The sequence below is a fragment of the Trichoderma harzianum genome (genome assembly GCF_003025095.1).
Source record: "Trichoderma harzianum CBS 226.95 unplaced genomic scaffold M431scaffold_2, whole genome shotgun sequence".
Taxonomy (NCBI): Eukaryota; Fungi; Ascomycota; class Sordariomycetes; order Hypocreales; family Hypocreaceae; genus Trichoderma; species Trichoderma harzianum.
In genome coordinates this window covers 2,430,840-2,458,068 of record NW_020209250.1, presented here as the reverse complement: position 1 = coordinate 2,458,068, position 27,229 = coordinate 2,430,840, and the positions used below count along the sequence as shown (strand labels likewise).

The window sequence follows — 27,229 nt, the reverse complement described above, 5'->3', positions numbered from 1 at the left end:
CATCTCACGTAAGCCCTTCTCTACTCATCCCTGGCCTTTCGGTATCTTGAGTCTTCATGGATGTCAAATCCCAGCTGTCACTCAATAGGCGCCCGACGTATTGGACAATTCGTTTTGATTCATCTTGTCACTGGTGTGACAATAGAAGGGAATAGCACCACAGAGTCCGAGCGCCTATTCGACGGAGAGGCTACAAGTCTTCCCATAACCATCCCCATTATCCGCAACAGCCGTCATTGTAAATCACCATTTCCCCTCTTCTTACATTGTGTCCCTCTATTGTCTCTTCTCATTAGCATTGTCATGTATAATTTCAGCATGACACATCACCTAATCCCAAGACTGACTGTCCTACAACTTCGTACACCGTGACAATGCCATTCGGCGTATTGTTCTCAATGGGAACACCCGACTTGCATAATTATCGAGCACTCCTCTGCACACGCTGGCATAACAACTTGCAAGGTCCTCCGGGGTGGATCTCAGTATTTCTGCCGTCATCCATTCGGCGATTTTTCTCACATCCCCATCCGTGTGTCACTGTTAGCATGTCATGTTCCGACTTCCTATCTGGGGTTGTAAGCATAGGACAGGAGGATTCAAAACAGGGATCACAAAGGGTCTCGGAAAAACGATAAGTGTGCCTTGAAATCGGGCTTCTCTATTCTCAAGTCTCATGTCTAAAATGAAACTCTCCGAGCCATGAAATTGTTCCCGATCAACCGGCTTCTCCTGTTTCCAACCCCGACGACTGACTTGCATGTTCAGCAGCTCGGTCAAGAGAACTCGGGAAAAAAGATGTTGAACTTCTTTTGGTCCCCGAAAACGCCAGTTCTTGTTTATACCCATCATTAGCGTAGCTCATAAGTGTGTGCATGTGTATCCGTTTTGCAGACGTGACCCTGTTGCTGTCTATGCAAATAAACCCAGACTTTTGTCTTTGTTGAAAGACGCCCCCCGTTTGATCCCCCATAGTACCCTGGTATATGTGAATTTTTGATAACAAAGGAAAAGAAAAATACGCCTGAAACCACCGTTCGCTTTCCCGTAAATCCCAGTGGGGAAAGCCTTTAGGTTTCGTTGAGAACCGTACGCCGCCTTAAATGTGCCTGATGAAAAATCGACATGTAGAAAAACACATCATTTTGTAAATCACGTTGCAGAGCGCTTGTTGAATGCTCTGCGTGCAGTAGCAGCTACCGCTTAGAACTTGAGCTGCTTGGGCTGCTCCCAGGTGAAGGACTGGTTGGTGCCGAAGTGGCCGTTCTTGGCAGTCTGGAGGTAGATGGGGCGAGTCAGGTTCAGCTCACGGACAATGACACCGGGGCGGAGGTCAAAGTTGTCACGGATGATCTTGACAAGCTCATCAGAGGTCTTCTCAGAGGTGCCGTAGGTGTCGACGTAGATGGAGAGGGGCTCAGCAACACCAATGGCGTATGAGAGCTGGACGAGAGCACGGCGGGCGAGGCCGGCAGCGACCAGGGACTTCGCAATCCATCGGCCGACGTAGGCGGCAGATCGGTCGACCTTGGAGAAGTCCTTTCCGGAGAAAGCACCACCACCGTGAGCACCCCAACCACCGTAGGTGTCGACGATGATCTTACGGCCGGTCAGACCGGCATCACCCTGGGGGCCACCAATGATGAAGAGGCCGGAGGGCTGGATGTGGTAGATGGTCTTCTCATCAAGGTACTTGGCGGGGATGGTGGCCTTGATGATCTTCTCAAGGATCTCCTTACGGAGGTCCTCAGTGGTGATGTCGGCAGAGTGCTGGGCAGAGACGACGACGGTGTCGACGCGGACAGGGACAACGGCACCGTTGTCGTGCTTGTACTCAACGGTGACCTGGGTCTTGGTGTCGGGGCGGAGCCAGGGCAGGCTGCCGTCACGGCGAGCAGCGGACATGGCAGCGTTGAGCTTGTGGGCAAGCTGGAGGGTGAGGGGGAAGAGCTCGGGGGTCTCGTCGGTGGCATAACCGAACATGATACCCTGGTCACCGGCACCAAGGCTCTCAAGAGCCTGGTCAAGGTGGAGACCCTGAGCAATATCGGGGGACTGCTGCTCAATGGCAACGAGCAGGTTGAGGGTCTTGTAGTCGAAACCCTTCTCGGAATCGTCATAGCCGATGTCCTTGATGGTGTTGCGGACAATCTTCTGGTAGTCAAGCTTGGCCTGGGTGGTGATCTCACCGAAGACCATGATCATACCAGTCTTGGTGGCAGTCTCGCAAGCAACCTTGGAGAGGGGGTCCTCAGCGAGACAGGCATCGAGGATGGCATCGGAGACCTGATCGGCGATCTTGTCGGGGTGACCCTCACCGACGGACTCGGACTGTGGGTGAGAGTTAGTAGCTGCGAGCAAGCTGGAATTGGTGTTTTAGAGGTGGGATTTTGCTTACGGTGAACAGGAAAGTTCCTGACTTGGAAACGCCGTTGGGAGTAGACATTGTGGCGGTCTGTGTGTGTGTGAGGAGGGGTAAAAAGTAGAGAAGAGAACAACTAAAGACGAAGAGGAGGTAAGAGGACGGACAATCGCTCGAGGATAGAGAATGCGAGAGGGGAGAAAAGAGGTGAGCTGGCAGGAAATGATAAGAAATGGCTGAGGAGGAGGAAGGGGGAGAAGAAAAAAAAATGGCGGATTTGCTTGGATTTTTATTTAGGCCCGGTGGTCGGTCGGAGAGGGGCGGCCAAGCACGGCATGGATAAGATAACCTGGGAAATGTCTTGAAAAAATGCGACGCGGGTAAAATGCACCGCTGGCCTTTCGTATTCGCACCGCGGGTACGTGGGATTTGCAGCGGGATTGGCGCAGGGCGGCAGGTACCCAGCAAGTCACCCCGCTCTCGCAACACCATGCACATGCAAATGTTGGGATTTCGAAAAAGAAGCTGGCAGAAAGAATCCGAATACTAGTGCTAGGAAGACGGACATGGTTTGTTTGTGTGCAAATTACCGCAAACCCATTGCAGCCATGATTGACAAGGAGAGCCGAGCTGGACTAGGATTGGGGGGTTCTAGCCAGCAGTATAGGTGACAATTTTTACCATCTACATACAGGTACGAGTACTATTCCATTGATCCCTTTGAGTGAAGATGACTCAATTGTTGCAGTGTACGAGTTCTGTACTCAAAGAGACCCAACGTGCAATGTATGTTGCAAACGATAGATAGAACTTACCTGGTGCCAATTTGGACGCTGGATTGGATTTGGTGTGACTCGAACTCGGACCCAAAACGACGCCAAGCCAGAAAGAGACCGTCCAACACCCGTACCTGAGATGGCGTGTGTTAAAAGGTAACCTCTGCGAAAAGCCTTCTCCACCAGCCAAACTCAAGTACCCCTCTATGGCGGTCTAGCAGCAGTGCGCCCAAGGCCAGAAATTGCGCCATCTCACGTCAACAAGCCATCGATGCTCTGCAGTGACTCGTTCGAAATAGTGCCCAGCAGCAAGTAAGACGAAGGACGATCCCACCATCCCCCTCCAGCCCCCCCCAGCATGTGCAGCGATACCACACAGCACTAGTACCAGGTACATCTGCACATGCAAACAGGGTCCTTTATCCAAGTACAAGCTACCCTCATCTTCGCGCAGCAACTGCAGCTCCCCCTCCGTACTCTGTACCAATTCCTGCCGACCCCGCCGCCCAAGTTTCATCTCCCTCAACCTTTTGCCGCCGACGAATCTGACTGCTAAGCTGCTGCAACGTGCATGTGCTTGCTGCTGGCCCCCCCATTCGGGTCGTTTTTTTTTTTTCTCTCGCCCAAAACCCCACATCCGCCGAAACAAAAGTAACCCACGCCAGATGCGTAAAGCTTCGATCTACTAAGCTTGAACTGGGGCCCCTGGATTATTATTTTTTTTTTCGGCGCCGAAAACCCGCCCAGTCCATTTCCTCTCTCCCAAAAAGAAATCGCCGCCAACCAAGGAGAAGAGATAACACAAGGGAAGAAAAAAGCACCTGTGCATGTATATATAGCCAACAGAAGCTGTAAATCATGAGCAAGTTTGGCGCCATGGTCATGGGCCCTGCGGGGGCGGGCAAGGTATGGGCTTGTCTCTTTTGTCTGCTTTGGCTCTGCCTTTTATGCGCGCTTACGCCTGATCACAAAGGAAGAGAGGAAGGGGGCCCGGATGCTCCCTGATGCTGGTTGCTGGTGCTGATGCTTGCAATCCATCGTGTCGACATGGGAATCCCTCCGATCCTCCTCCGGGCTCTGCCGTCTTCCTGCGATAAGGCAAGGGAGTGGGAGTGAGCAAGACGCTGCTATGCGACGCTATGCGATGCGATGATGCAATGCTATGCCATATCACCGAAACACCACAATGTTGCCAAAAGAACTCCAAAAACACTGACTCACTCACTAACTAATTGCTTTCTTCGCTCCTCGTCTAGTCCACCTTCTGCGCCGCCCTCATCACCCATCTGCAGCTCAACCGCCGGTCGGCCTTTTACATCAACCTCGACCCCGCCGCCGAGTCCTTTGAGCACACGCCCGACCTCGACATCAAGGAGCTCATCTCCCTCAAAGATGCCATGGAGGAGGTGGGCCTGGGCCCCAACGGCGGCCTCATCTACTGCTTCGAGTTCCTCATGGAGAACCTCGACTGGCTGACCGAGGCGCTGGACTCGCTCACCGAAGAGTACCTCATCATCATCGACATGCCCGGCCAGATCGAGCTGTACACGCACATCCCGATCCTGCCCACCCTGGTCAAGTTCCTGTCGCAGTCCGGCGCCCTGGACATCCGGCTCGCCGCCGTCTACCTGCTCGAGGCGACGTTTGTCGTCGACAGGGCAAAGTTCTTCGCCGGTACGCTCAGCGCCATGAGCGCCATGCTCATGCTCGAGGTGCCCCACATCAACGTCCTGTCCAAGATGGACTTGATCAAGGACCAGGTCAAGAAGAAGGATCTCAAGCGCTTCCTGACGCCCGACGTAGCCCTCTTGGACGACGACCCCTTAGAGCGTAGCAGGAGGATCACCGAAGGGCCGGAGGGCGAAGATGACGAGTCTGTCCCGCCCGACGAGAAGAGCCAAGTGATGAAGGGCGCCAGCTTCCGCCGCCTCAACAGGGCTGTGGCCGGTCTCATTGAGAGCTTTAGCATGATTAACTACCTCAAGCTAGACGTCACGGACGAAGACAGCGTGGGCGGGATCCTCAGCCACATTGACGACTGCATCCAGTATCACGAAGCTCAAGACCCCAAGGAGCCCGACGACGAGCAAGAGTACGACGAGGCAGATTAAGATGTATGCATTGGATTGGAAAAGTAAAAAAACAAAATGGATATCAATAGGGTAACAAAAAGTGGCTTTAGATAGGTTCATATGTTGGGAGCATAATGCATAGCGACGGCGTTTTGTGGTTTGCAAAAAACAGGAGGTATAACTGATCGATCCCGTTGAGCTGCATCTTGAGAAACAAATTAAAGAAATGCAAAAAAAAAGATAATAATTCATCCATCCAAAAAAATAACAAAAACACCCGTGATCGAAGACGCGCTGTCGCCTTTGCCGTTATCAACTTCTCGTATCGTCCCCCCCCCCCTTCAACCTTGATATTGTTCTCCCATGTTTGCATCCATCGCCATTCATACATCATGTCTCGTGTCTTATAAAAAGTTCATGTTGTTGTCTTTCATTTGCTTTCCTCCTCATCATCCCTCGTGACCTCTTTTCCTAGACAAAGAAGCCAGTCTTCACCTCGTCTGGTCATACATCCCCCCTCCACTCCTCCTCGCCGAATACTCGTCCCACCTTCCACTCGCCTGCTGCCCTTCATACCTCTTATACTCATCCAACCAAACATTCTTCAACACAGCCATGTAACCCATAATCTTGGCCCCAACCACCGCCGCGTCCCGCGCGCTCACCAGCACCCCCCTGTTCCACACCCACGCCGCCAGTGCCACGACGGCCGCCCACAGCACCGCCCGCATCGCCAGCCGCGTCCACCACAGCACCAGCCGCCGGATCCAGTTGAGCACCACCAGCGTCGCCACGATGGTCGCCAGCGGCAAGAGGAGGTCCAGCGCGCCCTGGTGCTCCGCGAGGACGGCCATGCCGCGGTCCGCGATGGGTTGGACGAGGGGTATGAGGCTCGAGGCGCCGAGGCGAGCTTGCGCGAGGGCTTGACGCTTGAAGATTTGGAGGGGGGAGCGAGGGTCGAGGATGTGTGTGTCGATGAGGGCGACGACGTTGGGGGGGAGGAACGATGCCAGGAGCTGCTTCACGATCGTTTCGTCCATATTGTCTGGTGTTGTTGTGATGATGGTTTTGTTGTTGTTGTTGTTATTAGGTGATGGGATGTTGTCTTTCGTCGATGTGCGCAGGTATATCGCGTCCGTCTGCCGTCGTAGTTTGCTATAGATATAGACAAAAACAAACAAAGAAGAAATAATACCCCCAAGAGGGCACACCACGAACAAGTTTCTGTCGCGGTGAACAGGGATCCCGTGATAAGATAACCGCAGGACGTTCTTTCACTTGTCCAAACTCTCGTTCCTTCGTCAGGCGTTAGGCCCGGGTCAAGTTCGGATCTTTCTTCTGCAACGCTCCTTTGGTCTTGGTTCAAATCAAGATGCTTGTCCGTTCGAGCCTTTCCTCCGTCTGGTTTAGAAGAAAAAAAAAACCTAAACTGTTCGGTTTATTATTATGTTATCTTAAGAATCTCTCTCCTAATTTGGTTCGAGACCTCATCACCCCCGCTCTTTTTTTGCTGTTCCCGTGGGCTTTTTTTTTTTGGCCCGCTTCCTCGTGGGAAAATAAGCTGCTAACTTTACGTGCCCCGTTTGCATGTGATGCTGCCTCGGCGCTAAGCCGTTATTGATGCTCAACCAGCTCGAGATGACTTCACTGCTCTCGTCGTATTTATTTGCCGTATTATTATACTATTTTTCACTTTACAAATCCATGGTTTTCACATCATCACAATCATCTCGAATGAAAGCTGCATGACATATTCAATTTTTATTCCTTTCTATATGCTAGCCCAGGTGGTCGCCAAAGACAAAGTTCCTCCCGCCGCTGTCGTGTCATCATCGCAATTCGTCTCAGCAAGCATCGCCCCCCAAGCAGAAACGCTCGACAGACAAAGTCTTGCAAAGTGTTGAAAAGGAAGAAGAAAATTAATAAGTAATAAGACAAAAGAGAAAAAATGGAAAAGGGTATCGAAAGTGTAGGCCATCCGTGCCAAGAGAAGGCATCGGACGGCATTAAAATCATAGTTTGTCCACTCCACTCCCCATCTCGGCATCCACCATCTCCAGTAAAACGCAGTGCTCTTCTCGGTTCTTTATATGTGCCCAGACCCAGTGTATACTCCAAAATCCCTCCACAAATATTCCTGCAGGCCGAGGAATTCACCCTCCGCTTCGAGTTCAAGGAAGCTCAACCTCTCCCTCGAGAACTCGCAGGGCTGCTTCAATCCTCCGTTTGTACAACTCATGACCGCCGGGATGAGCTCCATCCGCTTCACCTAGTGCCAATACACACTTGCCGAGACTCGCCACCAATCGTTCCACCGTCAGCTGGACATCCTTGGACAAGACCTGGAGAGCGGGTGATTGTCCGCCTCGGCTGTTGCTGCTGGCTTGAGAGTAAATGCTCGAAGCATCAGTCAACAGCGAGTCTCTGATCCGCTTGAGTGGCTGATCGGGAGAACCACTGGGTGTCAAGATACCGCCGTTCAGCTTAGCCTTGTTGACGAGTGGAAAGCTCCTGTTCGTTCCCACCGATTCAAAGGACGAGTATGACGGCCGGTGCATAGTCTTGATCGAGCTGTGACTAACTGGTCGAGCCATCGTCATGGTGCTGCTCCGCTGGTGCACCTGACTAGAGACAATTCCGTCGCTGTCGGTTGAGTTTCGGAATGACCTCGCGTGTCTCTCTCGGGCATCCTGAAACAAATCGGCCGCAGTATAGACCCTGAAACCCGACTGGGCTGTTGAACTACGACTGGCGGGATCCTCTGCGGCCGTGGCAAACGTGTCGATAGACGCTGTCGAATCTGCACTGTTGCTCCGCTTATGCGACTGTCGTGTTGGGCCACGAGCCGTTTCCACCGAGCCCGTCGAGCTCACGCTTTCCGAGCGCAGTCGTCGCCCTCCCATAGTGCCCATGGCGGAGTGCAGAAAGAAGTGCTCATAATCAAAGGCATCTTCTCGATCTTCGTGGGAAATGGGCTGCTGGAAAGATTCGTGATAAAGCGACTCTTCGCTCTCGCTGGAATAGCCATCTCGGGCGGCCTCGGGGCTCGATTCAGCTTCCGTGTACTCGGTGGAAACGCTCTCGGCTGGCGAAGAGCTCCGGCTGCCATCAGTTACTTCCTGTTGGCTCATTTCCAACGGACTGGCCAGAGCTCGACCCTTGGGCGTTTCGCTTTCTTCGTAATTTTCTTCATAGTTGTCCTGGGGCTCGGGAGTTTGAGGATACTCATAATGCACCTCAGCTCCCCCTTCCTCTCCTTCCCCTTCTCCGCTCTCCTGCTCTTCCTCTGGTTCTTCCTCTTGCACCATCACTTCCTCTTCCACTTCCTCCTCTTCTTCTGCAATAGGTGAAGCCACATACTCGGCTTGTTTTCGTCCATGGTCGTTATCGCTATTACCAGTGTTTTCGTAAACGTATTCCACCTCCGAGAGCTTCTCGTCACTGCTGCTGCTGTGGTCACCACGCTGGTCCGCAAAACCCGGTTCCCAAGTGGCATTAGTAAAGGGGCTTGGCATGCGAAGGCTCTGAAGACTGCGACGCCTCATGCTATCTGCTCGCGCCTGTTCCTTCAGAGTAGATATCTTTCCTTTCAAGCCCTTGAGTTGATCCTGAAGATCACGCATCTGCGATGCTGAGGCGGAGCGAGTCAACCCCAACTCATTAAAGCCCCCCATCGTAGGACTTGCCAAGGTGGTCGTCCGCGAACCGTTCTGCTTCCCGTTCATGCCAGCACCATTTCTACCCTCACCCAGACTCTCCAAAGTGCTGTCAAGTTGGTAGTAATGGAAGTGCGGCTGAGAACCGTGGCCTGGCGTGCTCCCTAAGCCGTCCATACTTCTAGATGTAGGCAGGGGCCGTCGATAGCCTCCGGCAGAGCCAAGAGCACTGGCGGAACGTTGAGGATGACCTGACGTCTTTTGTGCACCATAAGTCGCTCCGAAAGCAGTTCCGTTCTCGTTTGTGCCCTTGGAGGGGTTTGTCGGAGATGGCGTTATACCGGGCCTGCGAAGGGATGTGGGAGCTCTTGCCGTGGTAGGTGATGGCGTTGAGCCGTCTGACACAGATGAATAGCTCAGTGTTCTTGCTCGGGTAAGATTGTCCTCCATGTGCTAAAAAGGGGGGAAGAAAACTATCATCAGTCCTTAATCTCTCATAAAGAATAGCATCGCTCCGTATGCTGGGCTTACAGTTAATCTCATTTTAGCATTGGCCAGAATCTGCTCGGCTCGCTTGCTGAGGGAAGCTCCGTCGTCACTCAGTCTCCTGGCAGACATATGATCATAGGCGCGTAAGTGCTGCGAGACAGGCGTCCCCTCGTGGTACGCAGATGCGACACTTTCCTCGTCATCGCCCTGAAAGATGCTATCGCCTCCCTGGCTGGCGGAGTCGTCAAAGTCGACAAAGGCACCGCCGTCGTGCGTTCCGATTGTGCTGGTTGATTCGGTCGACATCCTCCGCTCGCGATCCTTGCCCTGCTGTTGGCGCTGCTGCTGAAGTCGCTGCTGGATAAACTTCTTTCCTCCGTCCAGCGAGGCTCGAAACGGGCCTTCGTCACCCGAACTGTGGTTTGAGCGCTTGGACGCATTGCGAGACGGTATCGGACCAACGACGCTCTCCACCTCGGTGACCTCTCCAATGTCTGAAAGCATGGTTCCATTGCCGTAGATGATTGGCGTCGACATGGGATCGGGGTTGGAGTAGAATTCCTGCGTGAACTGGAATCCATCCTCGATATGGTGACCGCTATTCCACAGTGATGGGCCCATGTTGGGTTGGCTGTGATACAAATCGGGGCCATCGTAGTCGGGCAGGATCATGTCTGGGTTGGTCAATGTGGGAGACGCCGGCTGGGGATAGGGAACCGCCGTGCCGCGAGCATCCTGTCGGTTGTCATAGCGATTCGTGGCAATGGACTGCATCGTCACGGCGGCTCAGCTTAGCTGTGGCTGTTCTCCAAGTCGAGTGTTGGTGTTGTGCTGTTGAGTTCGTCGTTCTGGCCTGGTCCCCTCGTCCTCTTTATTCTTCCGAGCTGGGGGGGGGCAAAGACTGATTCAGATGAGGCAACACTACGGTCCAAGCGCCCAACAAAGCAGAATCCAGAGTAGCGGTAACGGAAAAAGAGCTGTACGACGGTGGCTAAGGGCTTGGCCGGCTGCTGTGCCTTGAACAACGAAGCAAGTACTGCAAAAAAAGAAAAAGGGAGAGATATTCAAAAACTCCGAGAGATCGATCGGGCGCGCCACGGGACAAGAAAGGAGCGACAGTGGATCGGGCGAAAGGACTCGGGAAAAGCTTCAGAACTGGGTTAAAGAGTCGAGGTCGAATGTGCGGTTTACTGTAAGCAACGCCAGACGAGCAGAGCACGCTCAGGCCGCCGTTGCAGCAATAGAAAGAACAAGGCAAAGCAAAATACTAGAAGGGATTGACAAAGAGAGGCCGTCGCGAAAAAGAGCAGCTGGAGAGCATCGCCCGCCAAAAATTGCGCCTTGGCCTGCGGTCTCGTGGCCCGGGCCGCCCTCCAGGTACATCCAAGTACTTCCAGGTTTGCGCAAATCGAAAGAGGGAGGGAGATTGGTGGGACAGGGGCCTGAGAAATGATCCAAAAGGGCCTCTTCTAGGGCGATTAGTGCGGCGGACCGGGACAAAGACAGCTAGAGGCCCAGCGAATGGCAGCCTCCAGGTACTAAGGCACAGCGCAGAAGCCCAATCAGGGCGCCGGCCGCCTGACTAAGGAGAGGCCAGTGCAAAAAGCATGGAGCGTCCTTTATGCGTCAAATCGAAATTGTTGTCATGGACGAGCGATGATGCGCATAGTTGCCTTATTAGTGCGTTTTTACCCGTGCGTTTTTGAGATGATTTTGTTTTGTTTCGCTGGAGCTGCGCATCACGTTACGAGACGCCGAGGGTTACAAAGGACGGGAGGTACATGTAAGGTACCTACCTGTTCACATGGATGGGATGCCATTCGATCCTACAGGTACTCCGTCCATTGGCCTCGACCTTTGACACTCGATACGGATGCAACGGTTCGTCACCCACGAAAATACTACCCAGTACTGTACGGCAACAATGGCTTGCCGCACGCACGCCTGCATGCATGCGCGTGATATTGGATGCAGGCGGCCGGTTAATATAAAAAATCCCCATATCACGACATTTGCTAGGCCACCAACCGACCGCACGGGTTGCCGCCACCAACAGTCACCGCACTCCATTTCTTGTCGCTCCCATTCGCAATATCCGAAATAGAATCCAATCGGAAAATGGGCTCCATACATGTACCACCTTGCAGTACAGCGCAAAAAGACTCTATCGAGAATACGACGATTAGTACAGCCAGGTACATACCCGTGTGCGACTGAGTGAACTTGATACTATTGTATGAAACGAATAATACTCCGTGCATGGCATCTCCGTCGCCCACTTGCTCTACGAATGCTTGTTTCCCTGTACTGTAATCGCATCGCCCCCCTCCTCGTATATCAAAACAAAATCAAGTACTGCTGGTATTACTCTCAGTCAATGCGGTGGAGGGCTGCATAATCTTACCCCGATGCTCGTAATCTCTCTCCGTTTCCGTTTCGTTTCGTTTTTTTTCCTCCAAGTCGCGGCGTGTTCGACCGGGCCCTGCTAAGCCGTTTCTGGGGCGGTACCTGAGCTCCACTTGCCTGGTACCTGTTCTAGTCCTGACAGGGACTCGGTCGATTGATTGGATGCCGTTGGCCTGGTCTAATATCCGTTCAAAAGGGTCGTATCCAGGCCGTGCTGATTACGGAGTAACAGGTACCTTACTTGTTACTGCTAGTACTTGTATCAAGTTGTATATGCCAGTCCGACCTCATATATTCAGCTGTACGAGGGTACAGTGTAAGCAGCTAATGCGCCTAAAACAAGGCACAATGACAGTTGAGGCAAGAGAAACAAGATACTCGACTTAGCTGCAGAAAAAGGAAAACAAAACACGGCAGATCATGCCACCTTTTTCTTGTCTCTCACACGCACACTCCATGTAATTTTAGCTAGTCAATTCCTGCTTTCAACCTATTTACCCGTGGATGATCTTTGCATCCAGACGTCTCATTTGCCATTCTCGTTTGCAGAGCTGCGTCATTGTCTAGCTCCACCCTCCCAATGGCTGATGCTCTTCGCGAGCAACATCAAGGCTCCGTGTCGTATCTGCTAAAGATCCGCCAAATCTTGTACAGATACAGTACTGGAACTCCGCGGCTCGAATGGCTTCAAATAATTCGGCCGCGTAACACGGAGCCAAATGCACCGGATCGGTTGCGCAGGTACTTGTACGCGCCGTGCTAGAGAACGCTTGGCCCAACTATTCTGCTTTCTACAGAGTGGTACAAGATGCCTCAACTCTTCTATGAGATTTTTTGTTTTCCCGTTTTAGGTGCCCCTCGAACCTCTTCGCAATCCATCTCATCTACTGTAGGTAATCAACGTGCCTTGCTTGCGTCCGCTGCGGGCCGAGATCGACCAGCCGTTTCGTTCTGTTTATTTTTATTTTCCTGCCCCCCGGAGCTCAAAATCAAAAGTGAAGACCCCCTGCATGGCCCACCCAGTAATATGCCGTTGTTTTAGTCTTTTTAAGAAAGGGAGAAAGGAAAAGCTTTGACTTTAAGGACTATTGTCTTGGATCCGCCGAATCAAATCAATCGTCGGCAAAGGCTTCGGTTCGGGCCTGGATGGTGCTCTTATCCAACGTCTCCTTGGAGGGACGGTTCGCAACCAGACGCTGTTCAATTAGCTTATCAAGCTTCAGTTCTAAGGGTAAAAATACACTCACCACAAGATTTCTTAGCAGAATGGCAATTGTGACCTTTCCGACGGATGGCACATAGATGGATGCCTTCTCCTTGACGGCGTCTCCATCAAAGTTCTTGAAAGAGGAAAAGTTGATGCACACTGCACCGTCTCTGATGAGTTCTGTCGGCACCTTGTATGACTCGGCGGGCACTCCTCCAATGATGACGTCGCTCAATGGTAGGCACTGCTCCAGACCCCAGCCCTCCTTCTCCTCTACCTGGTGGCGAGGCTTCTTGATGCCTTGGCCTCGAGTGAAGAGCTGGACGCCAGTAATGTCTACGGAATAGACCGTAGCACCATCATTGGCCAGCAGAGCCGCAAGGGGGCGGCCATTCACCTCGGATCGGTTGATGACGGTAATAGTCTTGCCAAACAGGCGGTTGCCGTAAGCGAGGATGGGGTTGTAGATCTGGAGGTGCTCGAGAATCTTGACCACGGCCAGCGGTGTGCAGGGCAGAATAGACTTCTTCTTGTTCTCGGGAGCGTCCAGGAAGCGAATGTTGTGGTACATGTTGTGCAGGTAGCTGTGGCGCAATCCCTCGACATCCTTGGAAAGGTCAACCGTCTCCTGGACGTACTTGTCGTGAGTGGGGTTCTTGGGGAAGATTGGATAGTAGACAATGATTCCGTCGACGGCATCATCCTCGTTGGCCTTCATAATGTCCTCTTCGAGGAGATCCTTGTCGACGATGCGCAGCTCAAAGTTGAACCCACTTGAAGAGACAATTAGTACCTTTGCCGTAGAGATTGCAACATGGCAGTGTTCTCACTTTTCCTCGCAAGTCTTCTTGGACCACTCAGCATATTTGATAGCGGCAGGGTCCTCGTTTGCAAGGAATGCTACCAGGGTCGGGGCACTGCTACCAGTCTCCTGGATCTTGGCCAGGGTTTCCTTGACCTCGAGCAGCAGCTTTTTTGCGATTGTTTCGGCCGTGATGACCTTGCAGGTCTTTGGGGCAGCTTGAGAGGACATGGTGATGCGACTGCAGAGGGAGAGCAATTCAATTGCTGTATTAGCGGAGATGTTGCACAGCCTTTCAAAGAATTGCTCACCTCTAGATGCAAAGAAGAAGATGAAAAAAATGAGGATGACGAGTGTGACTCTTGACCCCACCAAAGCCGGAGCGGAAAGAATGCGACTCTTTATGACATCAGCGCAACTTACTTTATACGCAAAAAGAAGAACAAAAAATGCAGCCTTACAAGCAATAGACCTTTCGTGAATGCTTCAATCAAGACGGGCGAAAAGAGGCGCCTAGGATCAGGGACAGCTCTGAGGGAAATGATTGAGCTGAAGCTGTCATTGTGTCTCGCAGCATGTGAGAGAGCGAAAAAAAAAATCGAGGCCCCTCTGCTCCGTCAACCGGCGCTCACTGCCCCTCTTACCGGCTACGGCTTAGCTCCAAGCATCAGTGATTGGATTGCCGGATAAGCATTTCAGCTGTGTTGACGTAGATGCCTACCTACCTATTATAAATGATTTCCATATGTTTAATTATCATATTGATCCATCCAGTTGATTGAAGTTGTTGTTGACTATGGTAGAGATTGTGAGTGCTACGTGGAAGCTGTATAAATGACTTGATTCAAAGTAGTCTCATCTCTGCGTGAGCGCTACTCGACAGTACAACATGTGTACAGCTAGAGTGAAGCATCCATAACGGGCAATAAGGCCATCAAAATGCTACTCAGCATTCCAACGTACATATTGTGTGGAGATGGAGCTGAGGATGGGGACGAACACGCGGGGCGTCTTGCAGCATTCCAGTCCCTCAGCGACCCCATTGTATTGCACTCTACAAGTAAGACACGCTTTGTCTACACACGTGGTATTATTTGGTAGTTTATTCTATTCCAGAAAAGCATGTTTAAATAAAGTAAATTGCATGTATCAAATTGACTACTTATCACGGTATTCCGGCGACAACAATCCCAACTAGAAGCTCTTCACGGTGAGATGCAGAGGACGTATATGTACATTGAGTGTGCTACTCTCTCAACCCTCGTCGAACCTCTATCTTGGTGCCTATTTTTACTCTAATTTACCTTCTACCGTCGCTATCCTTTTGCATCATCTGCTATTATTGTTTAACAGTGACCATCTATGGAATTCTTGCTAGCTCCCCATATGCCGGATAACCAAGTTGAGGTGGCTTGTCTCTCGTACATAAGCCAATAGTCCAAATGAAGCAGACAGCACCCCAATACAGCAGGATCATATTCTTCCTTTCAAACAATGCTCAGCTCAACACATATAGTACCCTTCTCATATATCATTCACGCACGCCTCAGTCCCGCGAAGCTACTCAAAGTATATTATATGAAGGGGGTGCCTGTCGCTGCTGCGGATGACATGTACACTAAAATATGCAGCTTTTCTGCTACACGGCCGCCTGATGTCGTCACGCGATGCCATCCTCTGAGCCTTAGATGAAGCTATACAATTTAGATTCACACCTTCATGTAGGCAAATCTCACCAATGCACAATAGTACTGCAATAAGCACTTTATACATACAAAAAGCACTCACTAAAGCGACACGACCATGTCCGCACGCATCTGTAGCTCACGGTTAGGTACTCACTCATACGTGTATTCAGCCCCATTCCCACCCTAGAGCCAGCCACACCCAAAAAAAGAATTCTGATTGAGCAAAAAAAAAAAAAAAAAAAGGAAAAGAAAAAAAAGTTGACACAGGTACCGCCCAACCCAAAAATAGGCTCAGCACTACTCAAACCCCTAAGCTACTGCGACGCTGCCATTTTAACGCCGCAATGCAATGCGGTCCTGCGTTAAACCAACTGAGGCAGGTCGGTTAGGAAACACCACACACGCACAACATACAACCCCTTTTGGCCCAGCACCGCCCTTGCATCTGTTTTTACTACAGACTTTGATACATTGATGCTTACTCATGCCATGGTAGTAGCACTAAGCATTCTTAGCAGTATGAAGTTAAAAGTAGACACACAAACACAGCAAGGGATGGATGGCGTTGGATCTCGTCGCAATTCTGAGACACTATGATGGAAGCAAGGGCAAAAATGTCTCTTCATCATGCGTCATTGTCTTAGAGCTCCCGACTTGCAGATCAATTACCTCGTTGAGTCGTTCATCGCCAAAGCAGACGGCCCCATGTTCTAGTATAGCCGCTCAACCGCTCCCCATGTCTGTCTCATCACCCGGGGAGAGGAGAGTGATCGTCGCTTACTTTACTCGTATCGCAGCCTCGGTGAGAAATCCACCATTGGCTCCGAGAGAATTGCGATGTGCGTTGGCTATCTCTCTACTAGGTAGGTAGCTTCGATTCACAGACACAGAATCCCTACTCTACATGGGCTCGTAACTTGACAAGTCGCAGTAGAAGCAGATCAAACTCGTAAAATCATTATCAATTAGAAAAGAACCAATCTATTAACACGCAGGCGCTAAATATCCTACATCGAAAACGACATGGTTCCATAAAAAGACAGACATCGTACCGCAAATATATCTAGATAGATTCGGACCAGAACCAATCTTCTTCCCCTTTTCCAAGTAAAAAAATATGTGCAATCAACTGTAAAAACCAGAGCTGTAGGCTCCCGTAGATGAAATTGGCATCAAACCCGCAAGCCGATTAAAACCCGAAATCTCCAAACATCTCTCGCTTACAGAGCGAAGTAAGCAGCAACCAGGGAGGCAACCAGAGCCAGGGCGCTGCCGCCAACGCGAGCACCACCGTTGGTAGGGATGGTGGGGGGAGCGGTGACAGCAGGGTTGGAGGCAGAGGGAGCAGAGGGAGCAACCCAGACGGAGCTGGTCTGGACACCGGGAGGAACGTAGACGGGAGAGCTGGGAGGAGGAGGAGGCAGACGGGTGGCGCTCTGCAGAGTGGTGGGAGCGCTCAGGGTGGGAGGAGCAATGGTGGAGTTGCGGCAAGGAACAGTGGTGGTAGCGTTCAGGATGACGGTAACATCAGTGACGGCCGGAGGAGTGTAGACGGGAGGAGTGTAGACAGGAGCCTGGGTGGTGGACTGAGTGGCCAGAGTAACGGTCTTGACACCAGTGGAGGTGGTGACAGTGGTGGTGTCCGCAGGAGGGAGGTTTCCGTAGCTGCCAGAAGAGGTGTGGGCAGGTCCAGCGGGAGTAGAGCTGGCCTTGACGCTTCCAGTCTTGATGTGGAAGGGGTTGGAGTACTGGAAGACGTTGGGGTCGCTCTCGGAGCGGAAGATGAGGCCGTAGAAAGCCTGGGTGCCCAGGGTAGCATCAACGTTCCAGACGAAGCTCTTGGCGCTGTTCTTGACACCGGCTAGTTTGCTATGTTAACGACCGAGTAGAGCATCTGGGCTCTGGAGAGCATCAACTTACTGGCAATCGTTCCAAGAACCTGCTGGGTGGCCTGAGTAGGGCCACCAATCAGCTCGATGGTGATGGTGTCGGCGGCGTACTTGGCGGGAACAGACCACTCAACGGTGAAGGGAGCACCGGAGGTGATCTCCTCGTTGGAGGTAGGCACGGTGATGGGGTCGAAGTCGGCAGTCTGGGCAAAGGCCGCGGAGACCAGAGCCAGGAAAGCAGGGACAGTCAGAGTGAAACGCATCTTGTCGAAGTGAAGTTGAACAAAAAAAGTTACTTGGGTTGAAAAGGAAGAATGAATGAAAATGGTTCAAAAAAGAGTGTGGTTGTCGTAAAGACAAAAGAGTGACTGGTATGCAAAAAGCTGAAAGGAGCGTTATGCGGCTGAGCCTGGAGTGTGGGTGAAGGAGAAACAAGAACAGAAACAGGTGGATGGAATGGGGGAGAGGTGAGATAATAAGCACGAGCACCTGAGCGTTTCATGAGGGTCTAGGCAGAGAATAGAATAGACACCCCCCGGTCAGCTCTGAGCCCGGCACACACTCAGACAAGTACAGGTACTCGTACAGGGAGCTACTGTAAGGACGGACAGGCGCTCCATGATGGGATGGACTCGTAAGGTAGCCACTGAATCCCAGCGGACGCAATAGCGCGGTTAGGCGAGCTGTGCGCGAGTGGATGCGGGTTTTTGGCGTGGACTGGCCGAGCCCCTACAAGCAAACGATGGCTCATGCATAGCACATGTAACCACGAAGGAGATTACCGCTGCTGTTGAAACATACTGTAGAATACGATATTCTCTGTCCTCAAAGCTGAGAATCTACCATCTCTACAGTTGCACAGGCAAGCAGCAGTACTGCACAGCGGCAGAGTTGAGGAATTGAATACTGTCGTGGTGATAGGCCGCCAGCGTGCAGCCATCGTGAGATTGCCTCTCCAATGAGACCATTGGCATAGAGCAGAGCTACCAAGCCACACAAGTACAGTACTTGCAGGGTACGGTACAGTCACGACCAGGGCCAAGGGGGCATTGCTTCAAGCTGCTGAGGCTAGCGCTTCTAGCTCGGGACGGGTACTTTGTACATTTCCTGTTCCTGTTTTCTTCTTGTTCCTGCAGGAGCCCTCCAACAAAAAGTGACGAACCACGTATCTGCAACCAGGCCGGGAAAAGCGGGGCGCCGGCCGTCAGGGGCAAAAAAGCAAATTACGCTGTTGAGGGCCGCTGCTGATTGGCTGCTAGTTGATGAGGTGCAGACAGGGCTGAGCCAGGTTATTTCACGGCTCGTAACTGGTAACTTGGGCTTCGGTTTGGCAAGATATTACTCCGTATCGCCATGCCAGGCCAGGCCACGAGACGAGCACGGGCTCCATTCCCCGTCCAACGTCACGTTGGCTGCTGGAGTGTACAGCGGGCGTGCTACGGGTGCGGTGCTGTTCTGTACCGATACCTGTGTGTGTGTGAGCGGTGCTGCTACAAAGGTTCTTTGCTCATTGATGAAGCTTGTGCCGCTGTTGTTGGTCGTTGGACTGAGGTGTATTCTTGATGAAATGGCGTGCGTTGCCATGAGACCGACCACAGTCTTCCATGTGGCTAGGCTTGCTGCCTTGGCTTCCCGTTGACGCATTGACAGCAAAAAAGAAAGAGAAAAGAGAAAAATTCCCGTTACCATCCAACCGCAGCTAGAACCGGCCCGTTATCGAATATCGCGCAATAACAGCCAGGAATTTGCCCTCGTCGATGATGAGAGAAAGACCCTGCCGTGTGCGATGCTGCTAGCTCCAGCCCTTGAGCTGCTACTATTTTCACCAAATCCATTCCATTCTTCCTTGGTTAAGACACTGATTGTTCCGCCAAGCACTGAAAAGCCAGCCTCAATCACACTCCTCTCGCCCTCAGCTCTCGTTCAGCTTCGCTCAGCTTTTCGGCTGCTCTCAGCTAAAGAATCTGTCTCAGACCGTCGTGGCGTCCAGACTCCGTGATTCGCGAGGCGGACTCCCGCCATCCTAGTCGTCGGAGCGGCTGGTAATTAAAGTCTGGTGTGACTGCGTGAATGCAGCAAACACACACGTCCAAGCTTCTCTCCATGCCCTTTCTCCTTCATTCACCAACCCGTGCCTTTTCAAGCTCATCCATGGCCAGGACTGTACGAGTATAATACAGTAAGCGCTGGCACTCAATTTGCGGCTCCTGTGGCTTGCATCTCGCAGCGGGATCCCTGTGAGGTCTACCTCGTCCCATGGCTATGCTTACAACTAAGCTGTTATGGTGCCCTCTTTTCCTCTTTCAAAGCAGCAAAGCTCGTGAGACTAAAGACCAATGCATCAAGTGGCTTCTCCGGGGCCATTTTAGCCAGCTCCATCCCCCCCGCAGGTAACAGCGAGTGATTCGCCGCTGTCAGCCGCGGTGCCTGTGCCTGGATTCACGTCGCGTCCGGTTGATCCATCGTGCTAAAATAGGAAATGCCCGATTCCCAGGCTATCGAACGCCCCTCGTTAGCCCAGAACGTTGAGGTGCATTCAAGCGCTGCCCAGCTCGCGCTGCGATTCGCCAGAGCGCGCGGCCAGTCATGCATGCATGCGCCGTCACAGCAAACGCGCAAAATGTTTTCATTTCCTCGCTTTTCATTTTAACGGGCGGCGTGGCGGAACAGCATCCCCGTCCGAGCCCTCATTTCATCACCAGAGCCTTTCGGGTACTCGCCGAAATTTAGGAGGGGCGGTGTGCAGTGGTTATACTCGTACGAGCACCGCTGACTCCCATGGAGGTTTAAAGTAGAGTACGGCGGAGATATTCGTCACCCTTCGGGGGTTTTGCAACTTATTTTGAGAAAAAGGGCAGCTCGCAGCCTCTTGGTGCCCTCAGACAGGCAGGTGGATGCTCATCGGCACTCATCTTTGCCAAGATCGTTGCAAGCCCCCCAATGCAAGATGGCGGCAGTTTATTATTGTCGTGGCTCCGTAGCTCATTTGCTTCTAGAAGCCTGGATGCTCCCGCCCTTTGTTCCATGACTCAACGGATCCATCCCAAGAAAGAAGGCTTTCTCCAGCTGATGAGAGACATCTGCAACATGGCACGCAAGTGCACACTAAAGGGTTCAATTGCTCGCTGCCCTCTAGACGGAATGCTATTAGTGGTATCCGCTCCTCTGGGGCTGGAATTGCATGCAAGCACCATACGAGGAACGTGAAGAGGACGGCGGAAAAGCACTCAATTAAGTTATTACCTTCTTGCTCATGGGCACACACAGGATATGATTAAAATAAACATGATTACTTATGGTCGCACAACTCTCCGATGGAAGGACTTTTTGATCAATAGTTGGGCTAAGGCTGATGTCATATTGATTAATCTGACCTGATAATCCTGGGTTGTTCGCTTTACATTGAATACTAATTAACAGTGCGTTCCCAGGTACACGTACTCGTACCTTGGGATGAACAGGGTCCTGTCAGGGGCAAACCCAATGCTCCAGGACAACGGAACTGTTTCACGGCAAACGCCGCCTTCACAGAACGCGGTAGCAGTAACAACATCCTTGACAATGCTGAGCTTCGTCATCATCCCACAGGGAAAGCATTTTCTGCTTTCCATAATCTGCGCCGTCAGATCGATATACCCTGCAACCCTCTTGTCACATGCGGCCTAGGATCTGAGATCAATGGTGACCCATCTGCCAAGACATGGGCAACAAAGATTTGAGCTACGCTTTGTAGGCGAATGTCCAAGCACATGTCATTGACATTTGTGGCAATACTTGCGCCTTATTACTTAGTAGTGTATCTCCAAGCTTGTATGCGTACGTACGAGTACAATACGGCGCCACAATCTCTTTGATACAGTAGCCGCACGCAGATGGGCAATTATACGCGAAGATTTCCTCGGAAGCATCTCACCAGAAGGCGAGAGAATTCTATCCCCTGTTCCGCGTACGGGAGTGCCGCTCCCCCCTTATGTAAAAAAGGTACGTACTCTAGATGCTTGTTTGAATCGCAAATCCCTGTGACGCGACCGGACCCACCAAAAAATCCCAGAGCGTTACTTGCACTTGGCCAGCCTTTCCTAAGCTTTCAGCCTCGTCCTCTGCAGCACCTCAACCATGAGCTCTCCCGACGAGCTGGCGAGGGACACGCCTCCGCCATACAAACGACGGAGGACCGGCGATACTCCGTCCCCGCGGTCGAGCTCTCCCGATGTGTTGGCCGGGGATCCAGATGATTTCCGTCCGCCCAGGCGAGTGTCGCAGCGCGGCGGCGGCCTGAGCCAGAGCCCAACCAAGGCGCAGTATCTCAACGATTTCTCTCGGTCGCAGACGCCGTCGCGGCCTCCCTCGGAGTTGGCTCGTCGGTCGCGATCAGCGTCGAGTTCCGGGTCGAGGACGCGCTCGCAGTCGCCTGTCCACTCGACACCGTCTCCCTCGAGAACCCCTCGATCGCAACACCGCTCACGCTCACCCACGTCTACAACCCAGTCGAGATCAGAATCCTCTTCTCCAGAACCACAGCAGCTCACTCCTCCTAGAGAACCACTCAAGCCGAATTACAGGGCGCGCCTCGTGCTACGCGGGCACACCAAGGCGGTTTCTCAGGTTCGCATCTCTCCGAACGGCCGCTTCATTGCTTCTGCGTCCGCCGACGCGACTGTCAAGATATGGGATGCCGCCACGGGGGCTCATATGGACACATTGGTTGGTCACATGGCTGGCGTAAGCTGCGTCGCGTGGACTCCGGACAGCAATACACTGGCGAGCGGCTCTGATGACAAGGCAATCCGGCTATGGGATCGAGTCACAGGGCGACCGAAGACCACGGCTCGGAAATCGGCGGGACAGGAGATGGCATCATTACGAGGACATCATAATTACATTCACTGCCTAGCTTTTTCACCAAAGGGCAACATTTTGGCCAGCGGGTCATATGACGAAGCTGTATTCCTGTGGGACGTACGGGCTGGACGGTTGATGAGGAGTCTCCCCGCCCACAGCGATCCGGTATCAGGCATCGACTTTTGCCGAGATGGCACTCTGGTCGTGAGTTGTTCAACGGACGGGTTAATGTAAGTTTTGTACATTCTGTGGGTATTCGAGCCTGAAACCGCATATGCTAATACTTGTGAAGCCGTGTATGGGATACAATGACTGGCCAGTGCCTACGGACTCTAGTCCACGAAGACAACCCGGCCGTAACTAACGTCTGCTTCTCCCCCAACGGCCGGTTTATCCTTGCGTTCAACCTCGACAATTGCATTCGCTTATGGGACTACATTTCCGGTAGCGTCAAAAAGACGTACCAAGGCCATACTAATCAGAGCTTCGCTATTGGTGGTTGTTTTGGGGTCCTCGATGGCGAGGCATTCATCGCCTCCGCGAGCGAGGACGGAGATGTTATACTCTGGGACGTCAAGAACAAGGAGTTGCTACAGCGTGTGCATGGCCACGAGGGCGTATGTTTCTGGGTGGACGTCCATGGCGAGACGATGGCGACTGCGGGGCAGGATGGCTCGGTCAGGGTGTATCGGCATATCAAGCAGTCTGGTGAAGTAAATGGAAACGGGACAAGGGAACTGTCAAAGCCTCCCAGTCAGGGGATGCTCCAGGGAGAGCTACCAATACGGCAGGATGATGTTAAGCTAGAGGATGCTATGAGCTGATGGATTGGCTTGTAACAATATGTCATTACAGCGTTTATTCATTTTCTAACTTTGTGTATCTCAATTCAGCTTGGAGTATGCAGGAAATAACACAAGGCTGTTTTGGAGATCATATCAATCACCATGACATTCTTCGTTAATAGAGGGATGATTGGCAAATGGGCGCTTGCCAATAAAGCAGCAGAGCAGTACAAGAGGGCAATTCGATGCCAAAATCAATCTACACAAAATCTACTTCTTACGGTAAGGTAAATGCCTCTTTCAATTTGCTGCGCCATTTTGTCTATCAATGCCAGAATCTTTGCGTATTGCCCGCAACTTTAGTTCACAGATACAGGGTAGCTTCTTCTCCGGTATCGGGTTATCAGCTTGAGAGTTGATCACAACTCATATATACGCAGTGATAAACCCGTTGATCTTTGACATGTGGATGTATTGATTTGGCAACATATATCTGGTGGTGCTTGTAATTAAATATGTGGCTAGTTGCATTAGAGAGGGGACTTACGCCTTATGTTGAGTTGGACAATCTACATGTGATATTTTCTCCAAGCCTCTCCGCTGCCCACTTCCCCGCGTGTTGGTGAGCTCTACTAGCATCTAGTAGGAATGTCTTGCAGAGAGCTAACACAACAACTTGGAAGCTTTGCCTTGGTCCTCTTTGCATCACATGCCTTGATCTTCTGCATGCTCTGCTCTGCTCCGCTCCGCGAAAGGCGCGTCATTTGATTTACACATGCAAGCGTTTTCCGGCTCCAGCAGCCACGATCCGCTAAGGGGACTTTTTTTTTACCGGCACGATGACATCTTTTGACAATCTCAAATTGACAACCTGGAAGAGGCTAGCATAAAGTTGGGAGGGCGAGGGAAAAAAGGCGCGCCACTATATCGCCCGAAGGGCTTGACAGATTTGTTCCATGTCGCTTATGTACATTCTTTCCTTCTTTTCCTTAACGCCTCCGTCACGCTAGCTGAGTAAGACGGCGGCGACAAGCTCGGAAGGTGTTTTTTCTGGGCATTTGCTCGCAACGTGCGGCGGTGGGCCGGAGTGCGGAAGCCGGGCAGTCCGTAGTGGCAACTTCAAGGTTCGATTTTTTCATTTGATGTTGCTGCAGGTTTTCCATGTTTAATCCAACAGACCAGGCACTTTGTCGGTGAAGGGAGCGACACTGCTAGCACCTAATGGGGGTCAATGGTCTACAGCCCGGCAAAGCGAGTCAAGTCGAGTTCCATCCTGCCGCAGGCTAGTATCGCTAGCTCAGGCCATTGGCGGTTGGGGGGATGAGGATATTGTGCTCGCCCAGTGAATTAGCCAAATTCCATTTTGTCGCCCTTTTGGTGGCGGGATGGGCGCGCGGATGTCACCAGGGCGTTTTTTACAATTGTTCGAGACAACAAATATCTTGATGTAGGTAGTTGAACAACATAGCTTCAGGGTCTTCTTTGCTGCGGACGATACAGAGCCGAGTCATGTACTTTGGCGCTGTTGATTGGCCGGATAAGGCTCAGTTCGGCGGTGCGTGCTCGAACTTTTGCATGGAGAAGTTTGGGGAAAGAAGAAGCAGCGTGAGAGGTACATGGCCGACGCACGCACCTGGCTGCATGTGGCATGTACATGGAGCTTGCATTAGCACGACCTGAATAGGCGCTATTTTGCAGGTCGAAATGTCGGGGAGCGCCCTTTTAGGGGCTTCCATGATCCCTCAGCGCATTGACTCGCCCGTGGTTCGGTGGAAGAAGCGTCAAGAGGCCCCAGAAACGAACAGCGGGCTTCCAGTGGCGCGCCTTCTCCGCGCCACGCCAGCGCCGGCCGCTAGACTCGCATTCGACGCTGCAGTGCATGTGGTGGAAAAGGCGACATGCGAGCCCTGCAGCGGCCAGTGGCTGGCGCGGTACCGCCTGGACAGGCAATCGATAGACGCCCACCTGCTCGATACAGGCAGCCGAATTGGACGGCTCTTGCCTGCCACACAACCAGACGTCAACAAGAAAGACCCTTGAGGGGGCGCTTTCTTTTTTTCCCTCTCTCCCCTCCATAATCCCGACTCGGAGCTTCGTCTTGCGTCGTCTTCCCTCTTTATTCTTCCTCCTCTCCTCCTCTTCCTCCATCCTCATCGGCTCTTCACCACAGTTCGTCCTTTCGCCTTCGCCTTCGCCTGCATCGCCCGGCTATCTCGGACTCAGGCCTGCGGTTTTCCCGGATCGGCTCGCGCGCTCAGGAATTGGCCTGCCAGGGCGCCGACGCCGCTGTTTATTTTGTCCACCCCCTGCCCTCAACCAGTCTCAGGAGACAGGAATGTCGGCTGGCCTTGACAACCTGTAAAAAGGTCGGGTCGCCGCCATTGCCGTTGCGCTCACCGGTTGCAAACTCTTGATTGTCGCTCCAACGCCCGGGCGCTCTCGAGACGTCGACTCTTTTTCAGGTCGTTGCACGTTGTGTCAGCCCTGTTGCGCTGATTCATATCCACCTACCTGATACCCTCCGCATTTCTCTCCACCGAGTTGATACTTTTGCCTCACCCTCAGGCCAAAAGGAAAAAAAGGTCACGACAACCCCGACAGCACCCTCTCTCACAGCCATTTTCTCCCTCTCGCCATACTCGCTTCCGTATCTCTGCTGTCGGATAACCTCCTCTTCACCGGCAACCTCACTTCTTGGTCGTAGCCTCCCCCGTATGCAACTCTCACAAGGCCCTCAAGATGGAGCCCGTTCCTGAGACGGAGCGCATGGAGGAGTTTCGTACCGTTCCCTCAGCCAAGGCTCGCGCCAACGGGCCACACGCTCTTTCCACACTCGATTTTGAGACGGCCAGAAAACCACCGAACTTGCGGCGGAGCACAGACCCAAGCCCGACATCTACAAACGCCTTCTCTTGGACCCCTATGGTCGCCCTTCCGTATCGCCCCCGGACAACGTCCCCTCTTTCTGGTAGCGCTCATGTTCGTTCACGGTCCGCCGCTAGCATTGGCGCCTCGCCCATGGGCCGTACACAGTCCATGCCTGGCGTCACTGGCTCGGGCCACCTGCTCTACTCTCCCCATTTCCGTCCAGCCAGTCCGGCGCAATCGCCTAGCAGAGTCCGCACGCCTCGAAAACCAGTGGATGAATCATTTCCTATGACGTCTCCCGTCCGGACATCAGTTCTTGACCACGACCGACTCCCTGCTGATAGGAGCGGCTCTCCTGTATTGGGCGCCTCAACCAATGGCACATTAACGCGAGTTCGCCGGCCCTCGTCGCCGATTCGAAATCTTTCCCAGTCCAGCACTGGATCTCTTCCGACCCTGCCCAGCACACCAACCTCCAGCTCGTCATCTCTCTACAGAGCATATGATCCCTTCTCCAGCAGTTACGGGGCCCTTTCCTCTGTACCCTCCACGCCGACATCGCTGAGGTCGCGTAGCCCCAGTATCTCGAGCTTGGAAACCATCCCGGACTCGCCCGATGCCGAGGAGGCGGCTCTTGAAGCTGAGAAACAGGCTCAACTAAAGGCTGCGGCTGAGATAACGGAGGCAGGGGACTCATCGGATGCAAAAGGACGGGGCAGTCTGGACCTGCCCGCCCGTGGTCGCACAATGGCTTTTGGCTCCAAAGACAAACGGAAGCGGTGGAGCGTCTGCGGTGCTGAGCGGCGTGGCGACATCGACCTGGAAACGATCTGGGAGGACTGAATGCATGCCCCGGTGGCAACTTTGAAATTATGAATGACACTGCATATGAGCGTGCGCAGACTTGTTTTGTTTTTCCTTTTTTTTCTTCTTTCTCTCTTTTACTAGGTTTGGTACACACGGGAAGGTCACTTTGTTTCACTTGACTTTCCAGGCGCACGGGACACGAGACGAGCATTGTGAAATTTTTTCGGAAATTGGCGCATACACACACTTATGCATATTGCTTTCTCCCGCACCTTTTTGATGGACAATTTTCTTTAAACCCACTCTTGTTTTTGTTGTGCGACCAGAGACGCAGCGGGCGTTTAAAATGAGAGTGTCTCTGGTCCGGATACCCTTTTGCATATCTACGTCTTACAACAAGGACTTTCAATGGCACGTCTGCTCCAAGCAGAGCAGCCACGCTCAGAACACAGAAAAAGCTATACGCCAGACTATGGCACAATGAATCAATTGGTTTCGTGAAATCTCAAATTTCTTGGCACGTGAATCTCCTCTCGCTGTGTTCCCTTGACATTGACTCTTGACCGTTCCCCTGACTATC

General features: G+C 52.4%; 10 protein-coding genes across 10 annotated transcripts; 4 read left to right on the top strand and 6 right to left on the bottom strand.

Annotated features, from left to right (window-relative positions):
- Positions 1-1,203: 1,203 nt before the first annotated feature.
- M431DRAFT_76897 (hypothetical protein) lies at positions 1,204-2,446 on the bottom strand (the record flags this gene model as incomplete). The annotated part of the gene is made up of 2 exons (XM_024922508.1): positions 1,204-2,331; positions 2,399-2,446. The coding sequence occupies 2 exons, from the start codon at positions 2,444-2,446 to the stop codon at positions 1,204-1,206; spliced, it is 1,176 nt and encodes a 391-aa protein (XP_024779026.1).
- Positions 2,447-3,259: 813 nt separating this feature from the next.
- Positions 3,260-4,059, bottom strand: M431DRAFT_301146 (hypothetical protein). The gene has a single exon (XM_024914156.1). The coding sequence runs from the start codon at positions 3,773-3,775 to the stop codon at positions 3,353-3,355; it is 423 nt and encodes a 140-aa protein (XP_024779025.1). The 5' UTR covers positions 3,776-4,059; the 3' UTR covers positions 3,260-3,352.
- On the top strand, positions 3,790-5,549 carry M431DRAFT_504268 (hypothetical protein). Its single transcript, XM_024918444.1, has 2 exons — positions 3,790-4,044; positions 4,395-5,549. The coding sequence occupies exons 1-2, from the start codon at positions 4,015-4,017 to the stop codon at positions 5,247-5,249; spliced, it is 885 nt and encodes a 294-aa protein (XP_024779024.1). The 5' UTR covers positions 3,790-4,014; the 3' UTR covers positions 5,250-5,549.
- A 152-nt stretch (positions 5,550-5,701) lies between these two features.
- M431DRAFT_74056 (hypothetical protein) lies at positions 5,702-6,250 on the bottom strand (the record flags this gene model as incomplete). The annotated part of the gene is made up of 1 exon (XM_024922186.1): positions 5,702-6,250. The coding sequence occupies one exon, from the start codon at positions 6,248-6,250 to the stop codon at positions 5,702-5,704; it is 549 nt and encodes a 182-aa protein (XP_024779023.1).
- Positions 6,251-7,381: 1,131 nt separating this feature from the next.
- M431DRAFT_478429 (hypothetical protein) lies at positions 7,382-10,129 on the bottom strand (the record flags this gene model as incomplete). Its single annotated transcript, XM_024915672.1, has 2 exons — positions 7,382-9,319; positions 9,398-10,129. 2 exons carry the CDS (start codon positions 10,127-10,129, stop codon positions 7,382-7,384), a joined length of 2,670 nt encoding a protein of 889 aa, XP_024779022.1.
- A 2,352-nt stretch (positions 10,130-12,481) lies between these two features.
- Positions 12,482-12,838, top strand: M431DRAFT_301116 (hypothetical protein). The gene has a single exon (XM_024914154.1). It carries the CDS (start codon positions 12,570-12,572, stop codon positions 12,801-12,803), a length of 234 nt encoding a protein of 77 aa, XP_024779021.1. The 5' UTR covers positions 12,482-12,569; the 3' UTR covers positions 12,804-12,838.
- M431DRAFT_301127 (hypothetical protein) lies at positions 12,839-14,342 on the bottom strand. Its single transcript, XM_024914155.1, has 4 exons — positions 14,082-14,342; positions 13,799-14,011; positions 13,009-13,741; positions 12,839-12,957 (listed from the first exon to the last, which is right to left on the bottom strand). Exons 2-4 carry the CDS (start codon positions 13,999-14,001, stop codon positions 12,874-12,876), a joined length of 1,020 nt encoding a protein of 339 aa, XP_024779020.1. The 5' UTR covers positions 14,002-14,011; positions 14,082-14,342; the 3' UTR covers positions 12,839-12,873.
- A 2,088-nt stretch (positions 14,343-16,430) lies between these two features.
- M431DRAFT_13658 (hypothetical protein) lies at positions 16,431-17,872 on the bottom strand. The gene is made up of 2 exons (XM_024912552.1): positions 17,379-17,872; positions 16,431-17,319 (listed from the first exon to the last, which is right to left on the bottom strand). Exons 1-2 carry the CDS (start codon positions 17,608-17,610, stop codon positions 16,679-16,681), a joined length of 873 nt encoding a protein of 290 aa, XP_024779019.1. The 5' UTR covers positions 17,611-17,872; the 3' UTR covers positions 16,431-16,678.
- A 3,591-nt stretch (positions 17,873-21,463) lies between these two features.
- M431DRAFT_490940 (hypothetical protein) lies at positions 21,464-23,013 on the top strand (the record flags this gene model as incomplete). The annotated part of the gene is made up of 2 exons (XM_024916855.1): positions 21,464-22,419; positions 22,482-23,013. The coding sequence occupies 2 exons, from the start codon at positions 21,464-21,466 to the stop codon at positions 23,011-23,013; spliced, it is 1,488 nt and encodes a 495-aa protein (XP_024779018.1).
- Positions 23,014-25,713: 2,700 nt separating this feature from the next.
- Positions 25,714-26,685, top strand: M431DRAFT_490939 (hypothetical protein; the record flags this gene model as incomplete). The annotated part of the gene is made up of 1 exon (XM_024916854.1): positions 25,714-26,685. One exon carries the CDS (start codon positions 25,714-25,716, stop codon positions 26,683-26,685), a length of 972 nt encoding a protein of 323 aa, XP_024779017.1.
- Between the last annotated feature and the right edge of the window lie 544 nt (positions 26,686-27,229).